Source organism: Dromaius novaehollandiae, chromosome 5 (assembly GCF_036370855.1).
Source record: "Dromaius novaehollandiae isolate bDroNov1 chromosome 5, bDroNov1.hap1, whole genome shotgun sequence".
NCBI lineage: Eukaryota > Metazoa > Chordata > Aves > Casuariiformes > Dromaiidae > Dromaius > Dromaius novaehollandiae.
In genome coordinates, this window is record NC_088102.1 from 9,430,185 (window position 1) to 9,456,261 (window position 26,077).

Genomic DNA, 26,077 nt, shown 5'->3' on the forward strand with positions numbered 1-26,077 from the left:
TGGGGAGGAGGAAAAGATTAAAAGATTCATGTATTTATTCTGCGTATTTGAATTTAGTTCAAAATCAGTCTGGATTTGTTCTATGAATTTGAGCGTGAATTTGAGTGTAACTTACAGTGTGAATCTTGGTTGGCCATAAGTTTCTTACAGTACTTCATGTTCCAACGCCTAAGTCCAGCAGAAAAGGGAGAGAGTTATCATAACATTGCACCCTCAAGGTGAAATTCTGTCCATTTACCGCAGTTGTGTAAATCATGAAACAGAAACCTTTCCGTCTCTCTGGTTCTCCTTCAACCCCAAGTGATCTTGCACTGTGCAGAGCATCTGGGGTAGGTTGGGCTGGAGACCTTCGTCAGGATGGTCTTATTTCTCCTGCTGGGCTCTGCGTGTTATTGACGGATGGGGGCATTAAGTCCAGCCAGTGCAGTGTCTGGAGGCAGCCTACGTGTTGCTGCATGGTGAAGATTCACCGAAAACTTCATGGGGATGTACTGAGTGGTCGGGCAGGCTGCTATTAAATAGGAACTCAGCAAGCAGGTGCAGTACGTGCAATTTTTAGCTTCCCTAAATATAGGGTGTCTTCTCTCCTCTCTGTAATGATCTCTCTTCCTCAGAAAAAGTCTGCTGTAGGAACCTTCTACAAAGTCTTTTTATTTGGCTTTTGCATGTGGTAATTCAGTTTATAATTGCCTACATCAGCTGCTTTGGGAAATCTTCCACCTTTGTGCTACAGTGGCTGCAGCAGCAGCAGAAGGTTTCTGTTTTCACAAACTGCTTATGCAGATAAGAGTTAGGTGCAGAACCTAAGTATTAAGGGATATTTAGTATATTCTTGCTCCACTTACAATTTGTGTTTGAGCAGTGTGAGAGTGTCTATGTGAATTTTTTATGGAAAGTATAGTATTTTAGCAAATTTGCATTACAAAGAGAGCATGTAAGGTACTGGGTTAATGAGACTGAGGCAATAAAATGCTTGGAATAAACACTACATTTGACTATTTTTCCTACAAAGTATTTTAATTTGGAAAGACATTTAAGTTGAAGTCTTTGCAAACTGCTGCCTTCTTGTTCTTCGTACTAAAAGGGCTTTATAGTGGGAACACTGCTTCAGAGATGGAGGTCTGGTAGATCAGTCTGTCCATTCTCCTGGCAGTGCAGCATCCCAGCATCCTCTCCACTGGGATATGTGTTCATCCTGACCCTGAAGTTCCTAAAAACGAGGCACCATTTCTTTTAGGAGACTGCCACAGTCAAATACCATGGACTCTGTTCTCAAGAAATACATTCTTCTGTATAAAATTTCCCTTTTGTAATTTATTTTTTTGTCCCTTTGTACCACTTCGAATAATTTATCATCTTGCTTGGTGTTTCTGTGCTTCTGATGTCTGCAGAGTGTTTCCCTGCCCTTCCTGTGTCACGTTGCCAGGCTGTACAAAGTCTGGGTCATCTCTTCTTGCCACATAAATCGAGTCATAAGCTTAGTTCTGACCAGGGTTAAAACTGAGGAAGGTCTAATAATAACAGAGATAAAGGTAAAATGCAGGGTGTAACTTACAGACTGACTTTATACAATTTACCTTTGGTAATGTAGGTTGTATTTCAGACTTGGTTCAGTTTTTGTTTTGAATCAAAATTCGCACGTAGTCATTTTGGGCAATAGTTTCAAGTAATGGCTGTGAAGTGGGTGGTGACATGCTGCTGCACGTCCTCCTGAAAGTAAGCAGCTTTTGCAGGGCAAAATCGCTTTGCGTGTACCATCTTGCATTGGTTAGGTGCCCAGCTAACTGCGCACGGTACTCGTTTAGCAAAGAATACATGAGAGAGGTTTTGTGCTTACTCCTGTTCGTAATTAATAGTTTGCTTATTTATTACTCCTTGTATTTATGCCTCCGTTTCTGCTGTCGGCATAATCTAACGTGGGCTGAGGTCGGAAGATGTTTCCATTGATTTCTGTGGGTGTTAAAGACCCCATGCAGACAGCTCGCATTGATCTAATAGTTGTCATCCCTGCTACCAGCAGTTTTCAACTTATCGGGGGACTATGTGAGAAGTGGCTAAAGATGAAGTTGTGCGAGACGCGGTGGGCTGATCTACCAGCCGTCGCCGCTGAGAGGGTGTTTTTCCCGCCGGCTTCCACCCCGCGTGGCTGGTGAGGAGGCTCGCTGCTGCTCTGTTGCTTGCTGTCGCTTTTTAATGAATCCAATAATGTCGACTCCCGCTGCGGGTTGGTTTCTTCTTCTGCTATCTTCCCGTCTCAGATTTCGTCTGAGTGCATCAGTGCCACCCGTTTGAAAATATATGAATGTATATGTGTATATAAAAGTGTATAAAAAGATATAATCAGTAATTAGGGAGAACATTATGAAGCCCTATTAAATCATAATTACCATATACATGAGAAATAAAGCTGCTGAGCTGAGCCCTAATTATGTTATATATGCAAAGTACACTTGGTCATCAGTGTAAGCATGCGTGTCCCCATCCTAATCACTCTTCTTGCTCTGACTTTAATGGTGCAGTTGCTTTTGTGGTTTTAAGCACCACCTGTGGAAAACGGTAGCATGGGTGACCTGCTAGGTACCAGCTTCTTCGTGGGATACCACCATAGCACTTTGAGGATTTGATCTTCTCTATGTGCTGTTTTCTCACTGGAAAATATTTTTTGTGGCAGGACTAGCTCAATTTTGAGAACTAAGTAATAAAAACCTTGATACAAGCTAATCTTTCTAATCTAGCCACTATTTTCCTATATTTGGCAGTCTTGATAGACTGTATCCCTGATTGAGCCTTCATTATGTTGTTAATGAGATGTGAAGAGCTTGCTGCAGCCAGCATGGTAATAGGAGACCACCAGCTGCTTTGAATGCAGGTTTTTGATACCTGAAGTCTTTGGTATGAATTACAGATGACATGATTTTCTTATTTAACTATGTATGTCATTCACACATGATGTTGCGTGTTGCATGTGCTACTCTAAAATCTGTGTACGCGTTTTTTCAGGCAAGATCTTTGCATTTCATTCAAGGATAGGAATGCTGTAAATATGCTGCGCATTCATGCTGCAAGTTACTAGAAAGGTTAAGGGAAGAAAACTAAACATGTAGGTTGGCTAAAAGACTGCTGAGGAGGAAGAGCTCTCCAAACAAACGTGGAGAGGAAGTGTGGAGAAACCTGCAGTTTGTTACAGGCATCAGAGAGAGAAATTCGAGGGAAAGCATGAGCTGAAGCACGTGAGTATGTTGTTTGAGGCAATCATAGATAGATTTGTTAGGAATTTTCTAAAGGATTTGTTTATCAAAACAGAAACTCTCTGTAGGAAAGTTCATGCCATTTTTGTCAGAAGTCTTGGTCAAGAAACACTGTATACTGAAGGCTGTAGTCAATAGACGGTATCAGGGGTGAAGGTTCGGGTTCCTGGTCTGCATGGAGCAGACCAGTGACTTGACCCAGACTTGGTCATGTCCCAAGTGAATGTCCTCAGCTATTCAGCTGACACAACCTGGGTGTCCTGTTATCACAACTATTTCGGGGGAAGTCTGTTTCTCCCTTTCTCTCCCCTCTTCTTCTCTTTCTTATTTTTTGTTTCATAAAGTTCTGGTGTGGAATGGGAAATGTTTTAACATCTTAAAAGCTTTTCCGAGTTTTTTTTTTCCTCTGACTTGCCTGACTCCTGCATCATCCCCGCTGCACAACGGGCAACAGACAATGTCTTTTCTGTCTCCTGAATTTTTCTGATAAAAGCATGACAAAAAATCAGTTTTATTCTCAATTTGAGTAAAGCAAAGCTTTACATTGCTTTGTGATGAGAAGGCTAACCTGCTTTTTAAGACCTCATCCTCCCTCGCTTGGGGAAAAAAGGCAAAAGCTGCTTTATCCTCTCTCACTTCTTGAGCCAGCTGCTGGCTGGAGGCCCTTTGGAGGAGGAGGCAGCAGTAGCTGTTTCTGCAGCGGTTGCTCAGAGCAGCTCAGCTAGAAGAGTTTGGATGTGCCAAGTGGGGGCTCTGGTGTGTCATTCTGAGTTTTCATGTTTGAAAGATGTGTGCTGCTGCATCAATACCACTTTTTAATGGAGTAAAGCAAAGCAATCAGAGCATGCTTTCTATTTATTGTTTTCCTGTGCATTGAGGGGAAGTCCAGGTTTGCCATCATCTTCTGTGTCTGCTTTACAGGCTAGATTTAAAGAGATGAAGATGTCCAGAGACAGAGAAGAGCAAGCAGGGAGAAGGGGAGGGACTCGACTGGGGCTTTGGAAATGATCCTTTTGCCATGCATAAATAGCAGAATTACAAAAACAGTTGTTCCCCGAGTACTAACGGAGAGAGTTGTGCTTTGTGGTTGACTCAGGTGCCTGAGAAGTTTTAAGCTGCAATCTAAGATTTTCTGGTTGTTGGGGCTTTTCTCAAGGTTTCTCTCCTGTTTGCACTCACTAGTGTCTAAAAAGTTGCTAGATCTCAGTGTGGGCTTTCAGTGACAAGATACTTTCAGGGATATTTATAATTGCTCCCTTCTTTCCAGCTGCTGATTCTCATGGCAGCTATGGAAATTTAGCTTTGTTTGGGATCACCACCCCTCTCTTAAATCTTTGTTGAAATAGGCTGTGGATTAAACCAAAGTTGGGAGGATGACGACACAGACACGTATAGGCACACGCCCAGCTACAAATCTGAGCGACTCCCCGCTAGTATGCGAATTATATGATATTTCCTTTTCTGCGCCTGCCAAAACCTGAGCCTATTAATGATTGCAGTTATTTAGTTAGGTCTATTTTCAGAAGAAATGGACATTCCTGCCCTATCTTTCTGCCAAGAAAGGAAGAGAAATCTTTCACCAAAAAACTTGGTGAAAACTGAAATTGTCCATTAGAGAGTTGTGGAAAGTGCAATGTGTGGAGACTACAGAGAGGACATTAAATTCACGTAGAAAGCTAACTGCTTAGAAGAATGTTATTTGAGCAATTCATCATGGTATCTGAAATGTCAGGAACACAGACCTAGGTTCAGTTCAGGGAGGCTTCATGGTCTCAGTTGTTATTGAGACTAAAGACTTATTAACCTAGGTCAAGAAGCCACGAGACTTGCCCTTGGAAGACGGCAATGCAGTGCTGACAGATTTGCAAGGCTTAGCTACTTCTAGTTTAATATGATGGACAAAAAACCATGTGCGTTGCTATGGTGGATCCTGACCATTTTGCATTTGCCCTACATTTTCTGAAAAAAACTAAAATAATCCTCCATTTAGTGTTTAATTTTCCTGTGGTACAGATTCAGCTGCTCAAGCTAATGTTCTGCAAACTGAAAATCCACTGAAATGAGCAATTTAAATGGCATGTCATTTCTGTAATGTTTGAATATTTTTGTGTAGCAGTTCGGGAAATTTTGCTTCTGTTTGGTAGCTTTGAATTTAGCTTGCAAAATTAGTTCATATATCCTCTTAAGGTTTAACTTGGTCATACCCCTGTGTACTTCAACTGTTTTGTTTGTTAGTCTGAAATCCACGGGACTGTCGTGATAGTCAAGGTAAACATGTATATGGATATATATGAGTTTGTTGGAGTGCAGACTTGCATAGACGACCCTCGTAATAGGGGATTTTCAGGTAAGACTCTATAGATAGTAAACAATGTCCTGAGTTTAGCCTTATATAGTAGTAGTTGGACATTTTTGGTTTGCTGAATGCTTCCGTAGACTAAAATGGGTCTTTTATCCAATAGAAGAGTATTACTAATGTTGACGCTGTTGGCAATTAAAAATAATTTTGAAAACCAAATTTGTTACTCTGGTTTGCATTTGAAATAATTTGTTTTTCAATATTACTTAAGATTGGTTCATTTATTAGATCTTTTTTCTTGTATGACAATGAGATAATTGCTGTTTATTTTTTATTCTGTAAGCAATTATAATCAAAGCAGTCAAAAATAGACTGTGTTGACCTGGAATCAGAGTGACCTGTCAACATGAGGCTACAGTACTCTTCAGCTTTTCAATTTAAATTTTGTTTTCATATGTGCTCGCTGGAATGCATTCAGTAGGGCTGAAATAATTGCTTTTAGAGTTTTCCGTATTCATTAATTACAGTGATGCAAAGCAGTAGAAAGTGGCAGCTAAAACCAGCTTTAGGTTGGTTATTAATAACGAAAATTGTGATCTTCTGTTTAGGATTGTGTGGGCTGTGTAGGACCATGTTGGGTCAGGATGTCCATACTGGCCTGAGGAACACATCATCTGGTAGCTGCGTCGAGCGAGTTAGCTGGAACGGAAAAGAGCTGTGATTCTGCTGATTTTTTGCAGCTAAGTTTTGCTAAAAGAAAGCAGAAAATACATTCTTTTAGTTTCTAAGTTAGCATTTTTTCCATCCTTTTGACATTTAACTGAGTTATGTAATTTTTACTCAAATAAAGGTAAGGCTCAGATTCCAAATCTAAACGCGTATAGCTGTTTCTGTGATGAAAGACCTAGACATTTACAGCTGTATAGTTCGAATAAGAGAATGAGGATGAAATAAGGGAGAGTAAGTAATACTGTTAAGTAGCACCAGGAAGAAAGTTCAGGAGCAATGCTCTTGAGATAGGTATAAACTTATAAGCCAGATGTAAACAGCTATACAGTGGGTGGAAGGATACTACCTCTTAAGTGCAATATTTGATTTAGTTACGGTGGGGAAACTACCATGTGTTCACAGATGGTAAGGAAGTAAAACAGTTCTCTGTGGCCAAATTGTAACGGTTACATAGGAACAAGACGAATGATTGATTTTGGAAGTAATGCTCAAATGTTCTTTGCTGTTAGAGGAAAAATATGCAAATCTCATTACCACAGAAGTCAGGTATTGAAATGCAGCAATATCCCTGTCAACATGAGACTGTGTCACCAGTGTCAATATTGTATTCTGTTAGTATTTTTCACTGAATAAAACATATTTAAATGAGAAATTGCTTTTCCATGAAGTTTATTTTTGCACCTTATTTTCAAGTCAGACTTTATTGCATTTAATGGAAGTGCTTTCCCTGCCTCCATAATAAGTGTCCTACAACTCAGTAATTGCAGTCGTGTTAAGTTCTGCAAAGATAAAGAGCAAAGATAAGATTTTTTTCTATACTGTACTGATTGAATTTGGTCCCTGATTTTAACACAGAGCAGCTGTGACCAGATGTGATGTTCTGGGTGCAGCTGATTGAGGTTAAGGAGGGTCTGTGCTCATCACTTCCCCCTCAGATCTGCTGGCCTAAGTGCACGTGTAGTTGCCCCCCTAACCTGGTTCTATCCAAAATGCCACAAGTTCGTGCACACATTTTTAATAGCAGGCTTTTTAGCGAGGGTCATTTTGGCAGAACCAGATTAGGCAATGACGCCTTGTCGGGTGCAACGGCAGGGCTGTGGGAGGCAACCCCAGCAGCAGGGAAGGGGCGCGGGGCCGAGTCGCTGCAGGGAGAAACCTGCTCACCCCATGTGGCAGGGCTTGGAGAAGCCCTTTGGACCCTGTCCTCTCAGAGAAGCTGAGCTCTCCGTGTAACTTCTGGGTCCTGAGAGCTGTAGCACAGGAGGCATTTCTGAGCACCTCCTTTCAGTGTTTGGATTGTATTCCTCCTGTATCAGCATATTGCACTGGAAGTTCCCAAAAGCCAGATTGCCAGCTTTTTTTGTTCCCTTTGTTTCATGCCCACGTATGGTACAAGTGGACCTGTTCTGATAAAATCCCAGGTGTAGGCTCTTCTTTGTAATTTCAAAATTAAGTCCAGGAAAAGGTACATTCCCTGCCTTTGTGATAGCTGCTTTGAGTGATGCAAAGGTTAGTTGTTGCTTCAGACCCATCAGCTGATTTTCGGTCTCAGAAGGGCAGCCTGCTCCCCTGGGCTAGCGTGCATGGTGAGCCTGGGAGGGTACACCCTTGCAGGGATCCGGCGGGTAGCGATGCAGTGCGGGTAGCAGAGTGAATAAGGGCTGTGAGCGCTGGGTTGATGCCTCGTGGCTGCTCTCTTTTCCTGTAGACCTGCTAGGGCTGTTGCCCACATCTCCACTAGATCCAAGGTTGCTCATCTTCTGGGCAATATCTTGAGTGGGAACATGTATTTTTCAGGCTGGGAGTGGCATTTGTGCTGGCACTGAGGTATCAGTGCAAGAAAGGCTTTATGGCCCATCAGTGTATGGGAATGGGTTATTTTAGATAAGCTGTTTCCCAGCTTTGTTATGTATGCAGAGCCTTTGTGCAGCGAGCAAGGTTGATGCTTGAAGTTCAGCTCTAGAAATCCAAGGTGTAGAAATCTGTGAGTGATGAGGAAGCTTGGTATAACAAGGTGGAAAGGAGATTGAAAAAGATATGCTGAATTCTCCTGAAAACCAGTGTTCTTTTTAATTTAAAGTTTATTGCTTTAACTAGACTTTCAGAAAGCTTGCATGAAACCTCCTTGCCTTTGAAAGCTTGATATAGGCTCTTGAAGTATTTTGATTGAAACAGAAAATTTAATATTGAGACATTTTGAACACGGAACATTTTTTGTGGACAAGTAATTTGAACAGGTACTAATATGAAATGGTATTGTACTTGAAAGGATACAATCCATGTACACAAGCAGGGTAGAATATCACTGGGAGCAATAAAAATCCAGGAATTCTTCATACTGCTTTCATTGCAAACAAATTTTATGGTATGGCCTGTGAAGCAATTGAAATGCAGAAAGCTGGCACATCACTAGATTGATAATTCCTCGTGCTAGCTACAACTTATTCTCTGTACAGATGTCCCCAATTCTTTCTTTCTATCACATTAAAGCTTCCTGTCTCTTTCCATTTCATGCCTGCCTCAAATGTAGCATTTTTTGAAATTGTCCCTGCACTTTCTTGTGTATCTCTTTAAAAGTTTATATCTGATGAAATTTAGCTGCAGTTTTTTATCAGAGGGTTTACCCTTAAACTCTTAACAAGCTCGTTTTTAAGAACAGTCCTTCCTTGAGAGAGCACTTGGCTGATATATCAATAATTATGTAGTAATAAAGCAACTGTGTAAAAATGGCACCTACTTACTGAACAGATTGGTTTGCAGAGCCAATGGCAAAGATAAACGTTTATTACATTTTACTGCTTTTGGTCCTGCAGATGCAATACAGCTATTTTCTTTCTGGCGTAAGCATCGTGAGGACTAATTTCCAATTGTGGAATGTTTATGATAATAAGGACGTACAACTAGCGAGGGCCCAGATTGACTTTCAAATACCAGCTTGAGTTTGCAGTGCTGGCAATTTAGACAAAATAAACAAAGAAAAAATTTTATTTTATTTCTTTGCTTAACCAATTTTTTAAGCAATCACTGGGACAGAACACACATGGAACCCTGCAGTGTCATGTAGTTACTCTTCAGAATATGATACAAATTAAATGCTACTAAAACCAAACTGTATTAATTTTTGGCTCCCCCAGAATTTGGCAGCCTTCCTCATTCTCCTCACTGCGTCCAAAGATTTCTACTTTTAATTTTACTACAATATGGAGAAAAATGTAGTGTCTAAAAATAATGAAAGCCTGACATTGTTGTTCTTATTTTCTTTCTGTTTTTTTAAAATGCTAGTATAATTAATGCTGTGATTTAGATGACCATGAATTGTTCAAATCTGTCCTCTTCTTTTGGGCAAAATGGGAAATACTTAAGTCTGTAACTTTTAATATGGACCAGTAGCTGTGCAGTCGTGTCAGTCGGTCAAGCCTTGGCATTCTGGTTGATGCTGGTGCTAATGCAGCGGTGAAATGGTCTCCAAACAGCGCTTGACAGACACCTGGAGAATTGAACCTTTGTGGATAGAGACGTTCAATCGCTGCCTTCGTAGCCGCAGACAGGGCCTGGCGGCGGCTGTTGGGTGCTGCTCATGGGTGTGGACACGGTTGTGCCTGCAGCCTTGGCACGGATGCCCTGGCTACCTGTCAAGCTGTGTCTTAGCCCTAAGTGCTTACGTATTGACTTATAAAGCTCTCCTGAGCGAAGGCCAAAAGCCTCGCCAAGTCACGGATTCCCTCTTTTTCACTGCCAGAGTAATCACGTGGCTTGGCCTCTCTCGAGCCTGGCGTGGTGCAGTGGGTCCCTCTCCCGACAGGTCCTGCCGTGGGGTAGCTCCCGCGTCCCCCTGCTCCCGGGGCGGTCGCAGCGCTGAGGTCCGTGCTGCCTGGGGGACAGCGGCGTTCGCTCATGTCCACCCACGTCCACCAGCGAGGAGGACCTCTTTCAGAGCCCCGTTGGCTGCCACCTCCCTTAAAGTCGTTGTGGCAGCTTCTAGCTATGTCAGCAAACACTTTGAACCCAGATTATTCATTTTAATTGGCAGTCATTGACAGTAATGTTTCTTCGCTAGGATTTATTTTAGCATTTAAAGATTTTTATGTTGATTTTTGACGGCATGAAGGAAATTGCATGGGAATTTTAGTCTGGACTTTATTATTCTCTGCCGTATCTAGCTAATAAGATTCATACTCTTACTCTGTCAGGAGACAGGTTTTTCTCTGTGCGCCTTGCTCACTCTTCCCTCATCTGTGCCTTCTGTCAGCCCAGTTTCCTGTGCTTATTTCACTGCACAGCTAATGATGCTTAATCCTCCTGTGGAAGAAGTTTGCCTAGTTAAAGCTAATGTACAGAGCAGTCCGTCTTATCTAAAGAAATAAAATACAAATAAGCAGCTGTTCCATAGAAAAGGACACTAGGTATGAATTTACAAAGATGCTCTGGTGGTTTTTGTTTCATTTAGTAATAGAGGAGTAGTAAAATGTTATCCAAATCTTGGTTTCTAAGCATAAGTTTGCTTGGTTAGTTTAAAATAAACTTTCATGATTTCAAAGAAATGAATATTGCATTTAATGCTGAATGCTTTTGAATGAATTGGTACAAGAAATGGGCATCTCTGTCTCCAACTGGGCTATGAGCACATGGTCCTATTTCTGAGGATCACGTCCATAATGCAGTATGTTATCGTGAACTTAGATTAAACCTCTTGGGACAGCATCATTATCCAGTTAAATAAAGGAAACCAACTTTGATGTTACGCCATATGCTGTAAAATAAATGGCTGCATGGCACGAATGAAGCCATGAATTCTCTCACTTTATGGGAGACTGGGTTATGATTTGTGACCTTCGTCCTGCCTCTGAAGTACCAGTGTTATGTAGAGGCCTAATATGTTTAAATGAAGAATGAATTACATTTAATGGACTGCAGGACCTTATCTTTTCTAGTATTCTCCTTCTAATGTGTTATCAATCTATCTAGTTTTTGAGACTTACTAAGATTTTTCTAGCCTGATCACTTCACCTGTTTATAACTATTTAATCAACACTTGAACAGTTTCTTTTGTGTGCATATAACCCAGAGAAGGCTGGCAGGTTGGTGAAAACCTGTAAAGTTAGCAATGCATAACTTAGCTAAAATGACATATTAAATATATTCCTATTACTATATAAACTTTATATGCAACAGTCACATATTAAGATCAGCCAGAATGACAGGTTATGCAACCATATGGCTGGCCTTTCTGGTAGCCATTAGCGCAAAAGGCAGGCTTTGGAACCGGCTCTGTTATTTATGGGTGAATCATGCTGCTGAGCTTTGTCGGGAAAAGGTTGCTTTTTTAGCTCTGCAGAAGCTGCAGAAGGCAGAGCCTCTTTCTACAGTTCCTGGAGAATATGAAGAACTATTCTGCAGGAGCTTCACAACTTTCTTCTTTGGAAAGTTGTGGTATCAGAGGGCATTGGCCTGCTGTGATGCTGCGTCTCGAGCATATGGAGTACACATGCTAATTATACGGTGCTTATTTCATTCTATCCAAATGCCAAGGCCTTGGGGCCTCAGAGCTGCTGCAGGCAAAATATTAAAATCCTGCACCACTGTCTACTGTGCATCTGGGAAAATGCTCACTAAAATCCCCAAGAACATCTGGGGAGAGGAGGAGGTAGCAAACGTACGTCCTCTGCAGGAGTTTGGTAAAGTGTGGTGTCTGGGAGAGGATGTTGTTGTGATGTGATCAGATGAACCCAGGAGAACCTGCCATGCTGCACTACCACCAAAGCCTGGGCCCGCCTCAACAGTGCTTATCCTTTGGGCTGCAGAGGTCCTTATATGCATCCCCATAGCTGCCTGTGCGGACACAAAAAAGTCCTCGTCCCTGGGACAGGGCTCCTGAGAAAGCTCCATTTGTGTTCAGAGCAAGACAGAGAAGCACTTTACCACCTACCTGTTTCTCGGTCATTAGGCATGATCAGAGGCGAAAAGATAGCACTTCATCTAACCTAAAGCAGTGCAACCTCTGTGGTTTTTATTTAAAAGCATGGTCTGTGCTGGCTGCAGCCATGTGTTGTGTAGCAGAGTAATGCTCTTAACATAGATCCCCAGTTGTGTAGCTGCTGCCTTTGAAGGACTTCAGACCTGCATCTCTTCCTTCCAGGTCTGTATACCTAAGTGGAGGTCCTGATCACTAAACCAGAGTCAGGATCCTGCTGTGTGACCTGCCCCTACCCCACGTCTCTGATACTCCTGGCTGCAGAAAAGACTGCCCAGTAGCTGTTCTGGATCTGGCTGACGTCCACTGCAGAGGCACTCTCCTTTGGGACTGGTTTCCACATAACAGCTTCATTTACAAAGCTCTTGCTTTTTGTAGGGGAGTTTCTACTCTTGCCTGACTACTAGAATAAATAATAATAATAATAAACTTTTCTTACCTTCTCTTTGCCTTCCCCATCTCTGTAATTCACTGCTTGCTATTTTCATTAGCAATGAATGAGGGGAGAAGCTGGGTAACAAAATGAGAAATTTCTTACCTGATAATTTTCTTCCAGTTAACAGCTTCTCTCACCGTCCAGCCTGCTTGGATAGCATGGTAAAAGACCAGAATACAAATTGATTTTTTCCCTCTGAATGAAGACTCAGATATATATAATTTAATACACTGTATTAGGTTGTTGTCTTAACGCTAATAATTGCCTGCTGAAGCATTTCTGTAGTCTGTGGGGCTTCTGGTGGCCTGTCTTGAGCTTTTTGTCCAATCGACCATAGGCCAGCCCTGAACCTTGAAGAGGCGTAGATGTTACCCCACTGTTGCTGGGAGAAGAAAAGATTTATTAGAAGGAAATTATCACTGGAAAGTTCGGCTTGTTGCCTGTGTCAGTTATTTTGCTAAGTGGATTTTAACCTGGGGGAGTTTGGTGGTGCAGATCACTGTAACTGGCTGCACAAAAGCCAAGGAGAAGACAGTGTGGTGGGGAGGTGAGTGGAGCGGGGCAGGAGGAGGACTGCTTCTTCAGTGGGAGAACTGGCATATGCCGTGGTGAAGTGCATGTGAATGTGTGGCCTTTAGATGTTTAAAGCTGGCCTGTGTGAATGTCCCTGGAGGTGTGGGATTTGGGGGTAAGAGCGCAAGGATAAATATAGTAACACTGACGTGGTGAGAGATGTGTCAGAGTAAGGCTGGGCTCTGGTTTGCACTTCATCATGAGAGTTCAGCCATTTGTATTTCTGTTCAGGGAAACTTGCTCCAGGATACTGGGCCATCATCTGAGCCAACCTTGAGTTTTCAGTGAAGTCCTAAGAAGTTAACTGCATTTTGGAGTTCTAACCAGCTAAAGTCAGCCTCTAAAATGCTGCATTTTGAGTCGCTTGCATCTTGCTAGCTTAAAAACTGTGTGTATACGTGAGTGTATACATTTAATTTTTTTCTCAGTAGAAGAGAGATTGATTCATAATTTTTTTTTAAAAGATGAGAATAATCCAAGCAAAATTCCAGGACTGGCTTTTAAGTTCTTGGCACTGCAGAGCTCCCCATCTCATTTTGCTTGGGGCAGGGAGGGCAGTTCACTGCAGGTATAGATTTGGTTCTAAATAAGACGTATGTCCTGCTCAGGGGGGTGACTGCTGGCCAGGTCAGGATCCTGGGGTTGCTAAGTGCACTTAGTACACACAGCAAGATCTGGCTACTTAACCTGCTAGCTGCAGTTGCAGAAATGGTGCTTCAACACTTAAACATAAAACCAGCTGTTCCCTTTACAGCTGGCTCCCGTGTAAAGTGCTTGCTGTTTTACATAGTGATCTGGCAGCACAGAAAAAGTGACTTGGAGGCTGTGATCTTAGCCTGGTTTCCTTTGCTGTCTGCTCTCCAGAGCTTAATACAGCCATAGGCTTCTGCATGAGCTACAGCAGCACTTTACACTTGCGGAGTTTGAAGGGGGAACTGATTAAGATGCTGGTCAGTTCTTCTCCCTGGCCTTTCCCTTTATATAAACTGTTACTGTTGGATACCCTGCAGAGATTTAAAAAAATGCAGAAAATACAGGCCAGAAGGCACCAAAAGAAGGAAGGCTGGGGGAAGGGAAAAGAGAAAAGATGCCAAGAACAGCATAAAATCCAGTGGAGGAAAATACAGCAGGGAATTGGTGACTTTTTTCCGAATCAGATGGAAAAGAGCAATAAGTAGGAGAAAGCCTCTGTCTTTATAGTCTCCATTTTAAAAATGTCCCGATTTTTCAGTTCGTAACTACACAGGCAAAAGGGTTTGAAGGCGTGGAAGGGTGCTTAGGTCCGAGAGTGTGCCAGGCCTCACGTTGCGCCTTTCACGAGAAGAGCTGCGTATCCGTGCTGTCATTGCTGGGTGCAGAAGTCACACGTTGGAGAAGACTCGTGTCTTCGTACCAGAGCTCGTACCATTCCGGTGCCTTGGAGCTGAAGAATGTCATTTGTGATAGCTAATTAGTACGGTTCTGGGTGAACATTTGTCAAGCTGGTCATTGGTGATTATTGGCTTCATCAGCAAAAATAGCTTTTGTCATATTGTTGAGAGCAGTCATCTAAGCAGTTAAGACGTGATCATGATAGCAAGAATTGTGATCTTAAAAAAGGATGAAGAGTAACGTCAAGTGGGTTGCATAAGGGATTCTCTTTTTTTCACTGTTTTCAAAAGGTGTTGAAAGGACACAAACATGAAAGAAGAAAAACATCTGCCGCTAGTTTTGAGGACAATGTCAAGATGTTCTTCAGTTGAAAAGCTTAACTTTCAGCTGTATTTATTTTGGGAGGCTGAAAGGATTTTTTCCTAAGGGCTTTTTATTTTACCATGTAGTTCAATAAGCATGAGCTTACCTTTTCTGAAAAAAATCTTCAGAATCAGAAGGGTATTGTTTATTGCTGGATTGTTTTCTCTCTACCTGCTTTAAAATATATGTATCTGGGGGGATTTATGGAAAGAATGGAATAATTAACTCTTTCTGTAATTAGTTAGTGTCCAAGCTAACAGATTTCCATGTCTGCTAGACTAGTGGCCTAACCTTTAACTGAATACAAAATGTTTATGTGTAGTTTAGTTAGGTCCTTTGTGGATCGTGAGACGAAACAATAGAATTTTTATTTTCAGTGTGGATGTACTACCAGGAAAGCGGCATTTTTTTTTCAGTTTGAAATTTAGTTTCTAAAAAAGTATGCTCAGTAAATAATAAAAAGTTTCAGAGTCACAATGACAGTCGGAGAAGTGACGGTCGGAAAAGTGCTTCTCATAATGGCTAAATTCGCTGTAGGAGCTTATGCATATCATTAAGCACACCCATCTAAAATTCTGTTCTTGTGATGGGATGGTTTTCATGTGACCACAGTATGGATGCGGCTAATGCAATGAGGCCGTCAGATCTCAGTCAGCTGCCGCAGAAAAAATGTAACAGCTGGAGTTTGGATGTCAGTATGAGGAAATAGAGATGCAGCCACATAATAAGGACGTGTTTGTAACGCTGTGTTGAGTTAACATGCAATCTTAACGGGAAACCTCATTGCACGTACGGTGACGTGAGGTGAGCGTAGCGACTGCCAAGCAGCTGGCGGCTTACGCTGGCTCGGGCTCCTGGGTGCTCTCTGAGGAGCTCCCGTTTGCAGCAGACGGGAGCGAGGAGATGCTAACGCGCCCGTACATCCCTGTTTGGGAGAAGACTCAACCTTGCGCAGCCACTAGCTCACACTTGCAACAGCGCGAAGGTATGTGGGATTTGTTTTATTCGATGAGGCTTTTTCCCTTTTTGCCCTTCATTTGCCCCTTCCAGGCTTTGCCTTTCAGTCCGTATGTCAGAAGCTGGCTGCTGGGTATTTTGGAGCGCGAACACTAGCTGTCCTTGTGCTCGTGGGAAGCGTGGCGCCAGACAGCGCCGCGTCCTGCCATCTCCAGTCAGCAGGAATGAACGTTTCTGGGAAGAAGGGGCCTCACTGTTCATGGCGTGGTGTGTTTGCTTTCTCTTAAGAAGCTAGGAGGCTGGAAACTTGGCTTCAGCTGGAGAGGACCCCTTAACCTTGCCTTGGCAGAAGGAAATAATAATGTGACAGACTTCATTTATCTTTATGCTGTATGCATGGCCTCATGTGCTCTGTAGTCATTTAGACCTAAATTCTGATGTCGAATTGGCACTATGAAAGAGTGGACTGTAATTTTCAAGGTGGGTTCAGGTAGGATAAAAAAAATAAACATCCTCACTTAAATATGGAAATGCAATTCATGTGTTTTTGTGACACATGCTTTGTCATTACGGGCGAGTGATTTTACTCCATCCTTACATTTTGCTTTTCATTTGTGGCTTATTTTTGTGCCGACAGCACGTGGTGGCATTGTCAGAGGTGACTGGGGGAAATCTGAGCCTTTGGCAGCCACGGAGACAATGCTCTGGGGCTTGGGGCAAGGAGCGGTGGGCTGGAGCTGTGGAAGAGGCATCTTATCTGCAGTTCTCGTGTAGGGCAGTAAGCAGTGAAATTGCCAACAGTTAAAACTGCCAAGATAACCTTCCAGCCTGCTGCAGAGACTCCTAGCCCAGTATTAATAAAACTGGCAGCGTACCCTGCTCATAGACCCCACGCTCTGCAAACACCTTGACTTGTCGTGGGCTTATTTGTACCCAGACCCGGCATCCGTCCTTTTGCACCACACTGCATGCCGTGCTGCTGCTACCGCTGCCTTTTCACATCCATTTCTCTTCCACACCTGGCTGCCGCACCGCTTTGCCAAGCGTGTGCTGTTTCCGCTCCCCTCCCCGTTACTCAAGCTTAATGACTGTTCTCTTCATTCACCCCAGTAAATCAGTTTTCTTCCCTTCCAGATGGGTTCTTGTCCTCTCTGATCAACTAATCAATTATATGCTAGTGGAGTTGTTCGTTTTATTTTTGCTCGAAGCTACTGCCTTCTGGTAGAGCTCCTTGGAGCTCCAGAAGTGGCAGCAACACCTCTCGTCGGAGGTAGCTGCAAAAGCAGCCCTGTCCTGCTGGGTTCCTCCGATGACCTGCAGAATGCTTTAGTGGCTCCTGTTGTTTTAATCCCTCCCTGGAGAGCAATAACGAATCCAACTGTTCTGATGCCTGTGCTCAGGGGTCAGGTATTTGGTTTGTTGTTTATGTATTTTTCTTAATGAAAATACCCCTCCTGGCTATTTTTAGATTTTGCCATGGTCTGGCCCCAAAGCATTTGGGAGTGCTCACTGTCCAGCATTGTGTTGCGTAGGTAGAAGGTTCTTTGTTTGAACTGGTTCAGTTCTTTGCCTGCTATGAAATTGGGTGGCGGAGGATGTATTTGCTGTACGGGACAAGAGCACCAAGTGCCTTCTGTGCTATAAGCTCCAGAGGATTTCCTGAGGAGGGTTCAGCCTTCATTGCTGTCTGTAAGGAAATCCTCTTATCTGGGCAGTGCAATAAATAGTTCTGCCTCCTGTAACAGCAGTAGAAAAACACATTCTTAAAATGTCTGTGTTTAAAAATGTGGGTTTTTAAAATATATCAGCTAGAATTATTCTTTTGTAATAAATCCCTGTAATATCATGCTATATATACATTTAACTAGGTACACAGAGGTAGAGAGAGGGGAAGATTGTGTTAAAGGAGGGTTTAGTATGCATTCAGTAATGATGGCAACAGTAAATAATCCTGCAGGTTTACAAACCTAATCCACAGTGGCTGTTTGTAGCCCTCATGTCTGTTAAAGTTGGTTGGCAGAGATGTTAAAGGCGGTTAATAAAGGGCTTTTTCGCTTTGTATTTTTAAATATTGTGGGAGCTGGCTGGGTGACAGTATTAAGTTACAGGAATGTAGCTGGTTCAGGACCTTGGCTGCAAGCTCTGGAAGCGCCCGTCTTCCTCCGGCTGCAACAGGGAAACTAGGTGAGTAAGGAGTGGGCCGCTTCTTTCTCCAGTCTGAATTGGATTTTTGGGTTTTGCTGTTTTTAATGTAGAACTTATTTTTTTGTCCGTGCCCTGCAATAAAGCTGTCGTTTTTATTAACCGACGAAATCCACAGCGTAGGAGAGCCACGTCATGTGGCGCTATTGCTTTTAAATAAGCTTTTAAGAGGTTGGACCAGATGTTGGCCACATCTGTGTTTTCGTTTCATTGAAAATTTCATTTCAACCCTTTTATTAAAGGAGAAAATGATCATTTAGAAATTGTTTTGAAAAGTTTAGCAGCTGGGAAGATCTTTGTGGCATATAAAAAAACTAAGGGGCATACTTTCTGTGCCCTGGAGTGAGCTGGGTAACGTGGAACAGAGGAATGTTTATGGCTGGTCGGGTCTACTCGTGTTGGAAATGATGGCTATGGAAAGTTTTAGATCAAAATGGATGAGTCCATTTCTGAATTGGCATTCTATAGCAAAACTTAGCATTTTTTTTTAATGGAAGTCTTAAACTAGGGGTTTGAAGGTACCTTCTTCTCTGAAAAACTCCTTGAATTTAATGAATATCTATCACGTTGGCAGCAAAAAGGACTACTTGCAGGCAGAGTGGATACCCTGCAACTGCTCCCTGTACGGCTATTTTGGGGTCTAAGAGATGCTTATTATGTATAACTTGCTTCTGGTTTCTTCTCTGCCGCTTACCAGTTGGCGAACGAGTTTTTGGTCCCTGTTGCTAATTGATCCAATGAGAAAAACTGGCACCTAATTCAGTAACAAGTTATATTTAAAATGACATGTGAAATTGTTCATAGTGCCTGAAATTACATCATTTTCAGTCTGGCTGTATAAGGAAACAGACATCTACTGTACTGTGACATATTAAGCTTTAAATCTCTGATCCAAAAATATAGCAGCATATAGAAGAAGCGAGGTGCTTAATGACTAATAAAAGCTGTTGCAGCTTGATTTCAGTGGGGGTATTTTTATTATTTGTAAGATGCTCTGGCAGTCTTTGCAGCAAATAATTTTGGGATGCACAGAATTTTATGTGAAGTTGAGCTGTGCCTTGGGTCCAGAATAGTTCTCCGACACAGATACCAGATTTTGGTTTTCTAGCCTGGGATTTTTAAAACCTATTAGTGATTTTTGAGGACGGCTCCCCTTTTCTTTTTCCCTAATTCCAAGCCTATGTAAACATTTGATATTTTTGTTTATCTGCTGAAGGTGGAAAGCAAAAATCCTTTCTTGATTCAGATAAACCAAATTGAAAGTTTTGTTCATTTCCCAAAATCTTGAGGGGAGAAAAGGGCAGATGAAACAAAGAGGGGGAGAGAAGCTCCCTTCTGGGCCTCAGCGCAGTGGTTCAAGCACCTGCTCAGCGTACGGGAGGCCCTGTTTTAATCCCAGTTCTGCACAGACTCTCTCAAACCTAGCAGATAAGTTATTCTGGCCTGGGCGCACTCTGCTTTCGAGCTCTCGTATTTTGTGTAAGGAATGAAACTTGCCTTGAATCCGGGTGTACAATCTCCGGGAAAGGCTTTTTAACCCTGTGGTTTCACATGCTTCGGGCAACCGGTTGAAACGCTTGAGTGTTGTCGAAGAGGGGATCATCTGGGAATGCTCACGTTTCCTACCTCTGCTTGTTTCCACTCAAATCTCAAGGCCCTGCATCGCGAAAGCCTGCCGTTTGATCACTGAGGTCCTGCGCCGGTGGGATCCCCCTCTGCCGTCGCAGTGCTGCCCTTCTCGCTGGCTCTGCATTTGGGAAAAAATACCCAACTGGGCGAATCAGACTATTCAAAGGTCTTGAGAAATGGGGAGGCACATAAGCATGAGTAGGGAGCGGTAACCGAGCTGTTAGATGGACTGGAGATGACCAAATTGCTTCATTCCTCAGAATAAGTCTTCCTTGAATAATTTTTCTTCTTCTCTACCTGGACTGCATTAATAGCGCATTACTACTGTAGGTTAATGTGATGTGGAAAACCAGTTTTTGCTGCTGTAAATTATGCCAGTCCCTAAATAGGCCTCAGTTTTGTGCTATCGCACTTTTTAATGGATAGAATGAAAACCCTTCTGTTTTCAGAAGTCTTAATAAATATAAAACTAGAAAGTAAAATTGTAATTAAGGAAACTCATTAATCCTGAGCATTTATATACCCTTCCATAGCTTTTAAAAATTATCTTAAAATTTGGAAATGTTTTAATAATTCCCATTTTACAGATAGAAAAACGAATATACATCTTTTTACAGGATTGATGTGGGTTAAGTGGTTCTGAAAAATCAGATGATAAGTCAGAATCAAGATTAAAGCCATGGGAGGACTGTCAGCGTGATGTAGTATTCACGGTTCCACGCTGCTTCCCTGATAACCGAAAATATTTTCTACGTCATAATTTACAGACGACTCCTTGACCCGTGGGCTCGGACAGAAAAATTCATGTTATGATGAAAGAAAAATGGTGTCGTCTTCCTAAAATGGCTTCCCCAGCTTCCTAGTGAACATTTGTGGCTGTAAATTAAAAAGGGGGAAAGAAAAGCGCTACTGGAAAAGTCTGACAGATTTTCAGTACTGAAGAGGGCTGTAGTGATCCCTGAACTGTAAATTTTTTCCGAGTGGCGAATCGTTGTCTGCATACACCCGTGCTGAAAATAATCACGCACATGTGAAGCCTCGCTGGTGAAAGCGGAGGGACGAAAATTCCTGAAAGACGGTCGTTTTGTTAAGTGTTGCTTTCCCTGAGCACCTGACTTGCAGTCGATTTTGTGGGCGCACCCACCTAACCCGGATGTGTTCTTTTGCGCAGGTGAGAATACGGGAGATGGTGAATTAGATCTCAGCGGCATCGACGACAGCGAGATAGACAGGGTAGGTATCGGCTCAGCCTGCGCCCCCCGCCGTTTGCCCGTCGGAGAAAGAAAGACGATTCTCATCTGGTTTGTCCGCTCCCCTCCCTGCCTCTCCACTCCAGCAGCACTTAGTTTCGATGTATGTAGAGATTAAGTGATTTGGGCAGCCTGAGTTCAAAACGAATGTTCATACAGGCCCATGAATCGAGCATGTTCCTTGCCCATTTTATATATCGGGGGCTGTTGCTGCTCTTTCCAACCATGCTGGAGTAACTGTGTTTTAGAGCATCCTTTACTCTTAAGAAGGACTTTTAAAAGTTTTTTGGTAGCTTTAAACTTACTATTTAATTAAGACATAGTCAACATGTGATGCTGCCATGCAAACTGAACTGTAGAAACGGCATGCACCGCTTCTGTGCTCATTGAAAGGTTTCTGCAACTTTTTCTCTATTTATTATTATTTGTGTGGCAGTGAAAGATATCCTTTACTGTGTGGCCCAAATATAGGTGACGGACAGCCATGGAAAATGGCTTATTGAAGGTCACCCAGCAGGTCAACACTTGAAGGCAAGGCAGAGAGGCCAGCTCTTCTGATCCTTAGCGTGATGCCTTCTCCAGTCAACAGGCTGGTTTGAAGGGAAAGGTGTAATTTGAACAAATAATGCTAATGCTACCAACTCCTTTAGGAGTACTAAGTCTTTGAAAACTATGGGGTTGCATAGATATTGCTGAGAATTTAAGTTGCTCTGCAGGATATTGTTGGTGATGGATGGATGCGTAGGAAAAGGCTCAGCTCGGCATCAGCAGTGAAAGCAGGTTTGCCAGGCTGGCAGCTAGAAAAAGCGTCTTGGAACCGGAGTAAACTTGGTACGCAGGCAGCAAGGAGACCGTAAATGTGAAACCTCACAGAGGTGATTTTAATGCTTTCCCATATAACAGATCTGTAATTTAAACAAAAGCGGGGAAAGCGCGAGCAGATTTTCTCCTCCTCCTCGACTCTGCCGTGAGGTCATATTTCTGCTTTTATGACCTCACATTCATTTCCATGGCGATAGACTGCACTGTTGTGAGCTCGAGATTATGAACTCTCCAAAGGGTGAGGAGGATGAGTAACTGAGCCGTAGGGCAGCGAGCTTTCGCTATTACGACCTGCCTTTAATAGAAGCAGATGAAGCAGTGAAAATATTGGTCTGATAAAGCAGCAGTAGCAGAGCGGTTTTGTTTGCCTCGTTTGCCCTCATAGGAAGGACTCCTCCCTGCATCACTTGCATTTGATTAGAGCGATTTTTCTCCTAAAATCCTTATGTGCACCTTTTACCTTGGAAAAACTCTGGAAGGCTAAAAAATATAAAATGTAGAAATATCAAATTGTTTTACTAGCACTTAAACATCGTTTACAAGTTTTGGGTCAGCTCCCGTAAAAATAAAGTGTCTCGTTCATGAAAGATGATCCAATTTGTCTTCTCCGTTCTGCAGAAGTTCCTCATTCCCAAAGAGCATCAGAGTCACAGAAGCTTTGCTTCACGGCCAGTCGTGCTAAATATTGCCTTGACTTTTATACCTAAGTAGCTGAAGAAGGAGATCTCCCTCCCTCTCTCCCTCTTTCTGTCTGTCATTCTGTCTTTCTGTCTGTAATTTATCTGAATAGTTCTAGGTGTGTTTTTCAGCTCCACACATACTAACAATGTTACTGAGACTAAATGGATAAAACTGAAAAGGTTTAGATACAGGCACTGAACCCAACTCTCTAAAAGCTAGAGGACTAAAATACCAACAAACTAAACCAGTTTCATCCACAGGCAGTGAACTAATAATCCTAATAACTCTGCCTAAACCTTCACAGAAACCTAGCCAGAAGACACATGTTTCTGTTTTGGTAGCACAGAGCAATGGTTTCCATACTGTTTTGAATTATAGACCAACATCAACACCCAGAATTGCTTGCAGACTACTGTGTTGTCATGGTAGTCTCTCATATCATCTGAAAAAGATCATGGAAACAGGATCACTCGGTACGTTAATTATGGACCATTTGCAACGAGTCCTGGATGGCTATTGGTCACCCCATCCTGGTTTGGAAACCACTGGCTAACACTGGTTTCTTAACACATGCTGTTGTTTCTGCTAGCTTTAAAAGTTACTGGAAGTGCTCTGCTTGTTGCCTCTTGGTTATATTTTCCTTTGTTAATGTATTTTTTAAAACAAAATGTGAATAGACCTTGCCGGTGTTTTTTCAATTCAGTTTTTCTCTATGGTGTTCAAGTTGATTTCTGAAAGTAGATGAACTTTGTTTTGCATTTTAGTATATACTTAACGAAACAGAAGCTCAGATAAAAGCAGAGCTGTGGATGAAAGAAAACGCAGACTATCTGAAGGAACAGAAAGGTAAGTATATAGGACTGAAATTCTCCTTTTGGCCAGTGTTGCTGAAACAGACAGTCTATGTAATCTTCATGCCGGTTACCCTTTTGTCATCTTTCAGAAAAAGAAGCGAGAATAGCAAAAGAAAAAGAACTTGGGATTTATAAAGAACACAAGGTATAAAACTGTGTACTAACTGTGTTTGTTTGAAAATGTCCTGGAAATTCATTACATCTGTTGATCAACTGAATGTAGGATGTATGGGGATAATGGTACAGGTCACCACTATACCAGCAGAACTTATTATATGTCTACATGTTACTGAAATGCAAGGCTCTAAGTTTTCAGGTGGTGAGTAAAACACTTTCTTCTTGCCTGAACTTTTTTTAAAAATGACTATTACGAGAAAATGCTTTGCACTGCAAATTCAGAGCTAGTTCACTGCATTTATGATTACTGTTCTAATTGCTTGCTTATTTAAATACAATTCTTAAGACATGCCTGATTTTTTTTTTAACATGTGCATGTGGAATTTGTTTGTACTTGCTATAACTTCAGTAGTTTTCTGTGCTGTTACAATAATGATTTCTTTATGAAGAACTGAACAGATCTTTGTTACAGCAACTTGAAGGAATATTTTGTTCTACCTTTCATAAAGAATACGACATTTATGTTAACAAATGGCATGTCCTGTCTCTGAGTTGAAAGCAGCCTAATTGGCCGCATATTCACGATTTACAGCATTAGTATTTTGTGTAATTGAGCAAGTGACAAGTCAAATCTGTGCACAATCTTCCACATGCAACTAAAAATCCATGTTAGTTTTTAGTGTGCGTATCCTATATCTTTGCTTTGACTAATGTGAAAGACAGAGTTTCCTACTTCCCCTAGGTATTTCAACAATAAAAACAAAACCAGACAACGAACCACTGTTTTATGCCTCAGAGTTTCTCATTCATCCCGCGCTTGCAGAGACGTGGCATTCTACCAGCAATTTCCAAAATTGTATAAGTCTTTGGCACAGAAAAGTAGCCCAGACACCCACCTTTTTGTTCTGACAACATAGGAGTTTTTCTGTAACTCTGTATTGTTTCTGACAGCCAGAGTAGAACTTGATTAATATAGTGCTTTCCAATTTCAAGGTAGCACTTGACCCATGTAGGTAAACAGAGGGGCTATTATACATTAAAAAATAAATCTCCAGCAGAGCTTGGTGTTAAAACCTTCTTTTGAAAAGGCAAATGCTGAATGAGAAACAGAGGATCTTTTTTTCCTACCTACCCAGGCATGAGGCATGGATAGAAATGTTCTCGAGTGTCATTTCTTTGTCTGAATTTGTGCAACATCCAACTGTAAAGCTTAATGTTAGGCTTGGACTTGCAACTCTTGGCCATGATGGCAGGGCCTCCTGTTGTGTGCAGGGACGTCACCGTTGCACTTGTTGTGCGTCTACAACATTCCGTTTCTTGTCCCTCGGCATTAATGCCAGTCTGCGCTTGTAAAGCTGCTGCTGCTATTCTTGGCCTTTTTCAGCTTGGAGGAAGAGCTGGGTGAATATTCTCACTTGCAGCTTTCAGACCTCATCTAAAATACTGCTGTAGTCTTGATACAGCCTTATTGGAGAGGGAATAGTAACCCATCTCAACTCTAATTTTGAAGGCAATTTTAGCGGGGGAATTTCTTTATTTACATGTTGGGTGATTTTATCAGGATCCCAGTTCCTGTAACAGGAGTACGTTCCCCTTTTTTTTCACGTGTGGGAAATGGCCCGTGTTTCTTTTCTGGCAGCAATACAAGTACAAAACACTAATCTAGGTAAAGAATTTGTAATAAACTGTGTGGGCATTAGGCAAAAATACAAAAGGGCACCCTTGTCTCTTGGAGAAGAGAGATCTCTTGCTCCTGTTGAGTCACGGGGCAGGGAGCACTGACTTCAGCCGAACCGCACCACCTTCCCCGTCCCCCTGACAGCAGCACCTGTAGCAGGACTGCTGAGCTGCAGATCACCCCGCCGTTTCCTCAAAATTTTTGTTTGTGTCTACATCACTAATTTTATATTTTAATTAAGCCAAAGAAATCTGCAAAGAAGCGGGAGCCAATTCAAGCCAGCACAGCAGGAGAAGCAATTGAAAAGATGTTAGAACAGAAGAAAATCTCAAGTAAAATTAATTACAATGTGCTAAGGGACCTGAACAGCAAAGGAAGTAACACACCAAAGAAAGAGGATGACAGCACTGATGACAGCACCAACACCAAGAAGCTGTCAAGAAGAAAATCTATTGCCAGTAGGAATATAGCCAACCCTGTAAACAGTGTGGGAAAAAGGTACTGCAATTGTTCATTTATATCTCTGTCTGTGAGACTGTCTATGTATCTTTCTGAGCCCGACAATGTAGGTACTGAAACATTTGTTTGAGGCTAAAATAATGTTGGGGCTCTGTTTTTATTTATTTTGCCTGCAGTGCTGCGGTGGAACCTTATTTATAGTTCACATAGGAGAGGGCTGTTTTGGTGTGAGTTAAATCATCATGGAGCAAAAAAAAAATCTCAGTGGAAATTCATAAATGTGAATCTTTCCGCCATGGACACCTTTTCTTCATATATCCCTGACATTTGTTGTCCTTCCTTTCTGAGTTGCCTGTGTTCACTAACATGACACTAAATGTTCTAAAGCTTTGGCTTTTTGCGTGATTTGAAAAATATAGTTCCCATCTGTTTTGACAG

The 26,077-nt window shown here is 42.1% G+C and overlaps 1 protein-coding gene across 2 annotated transcripts in view; it reads left to right on the forward strand.

The window, feature by feature from the left end:
• The window catches only part of BRF1 (BRF1 RNA polymerase III transcription initiation factor subunit), a 172,658-nt gene that overhangs the window by 102,573 nt on the left and 44,008 nt on the right, over positions 1-26,077 (forward strand). For both annotated transcript variants that reach the window (XM_064511970.1, XM_064511971.1), the window contains 4 exons: positions 20,950-21,011; positions 23,296-23,377; positions 23,475-23,530; positions 25,422-25,678. In XM_064511970.1, coding sequence (XP_064368040.1) covers positions 20,950-21,011; positions 23,296-23,377; positions 23,475-23,530; positions 25,422-25,678 — 457 coding nt within the window. The remainder of the gene's footprint in view (positions 1-20,949; positions 21,012-23,295; positions 23,378-23,474; positions 23,531-25,421; positions 25,679-26,077) is intronic.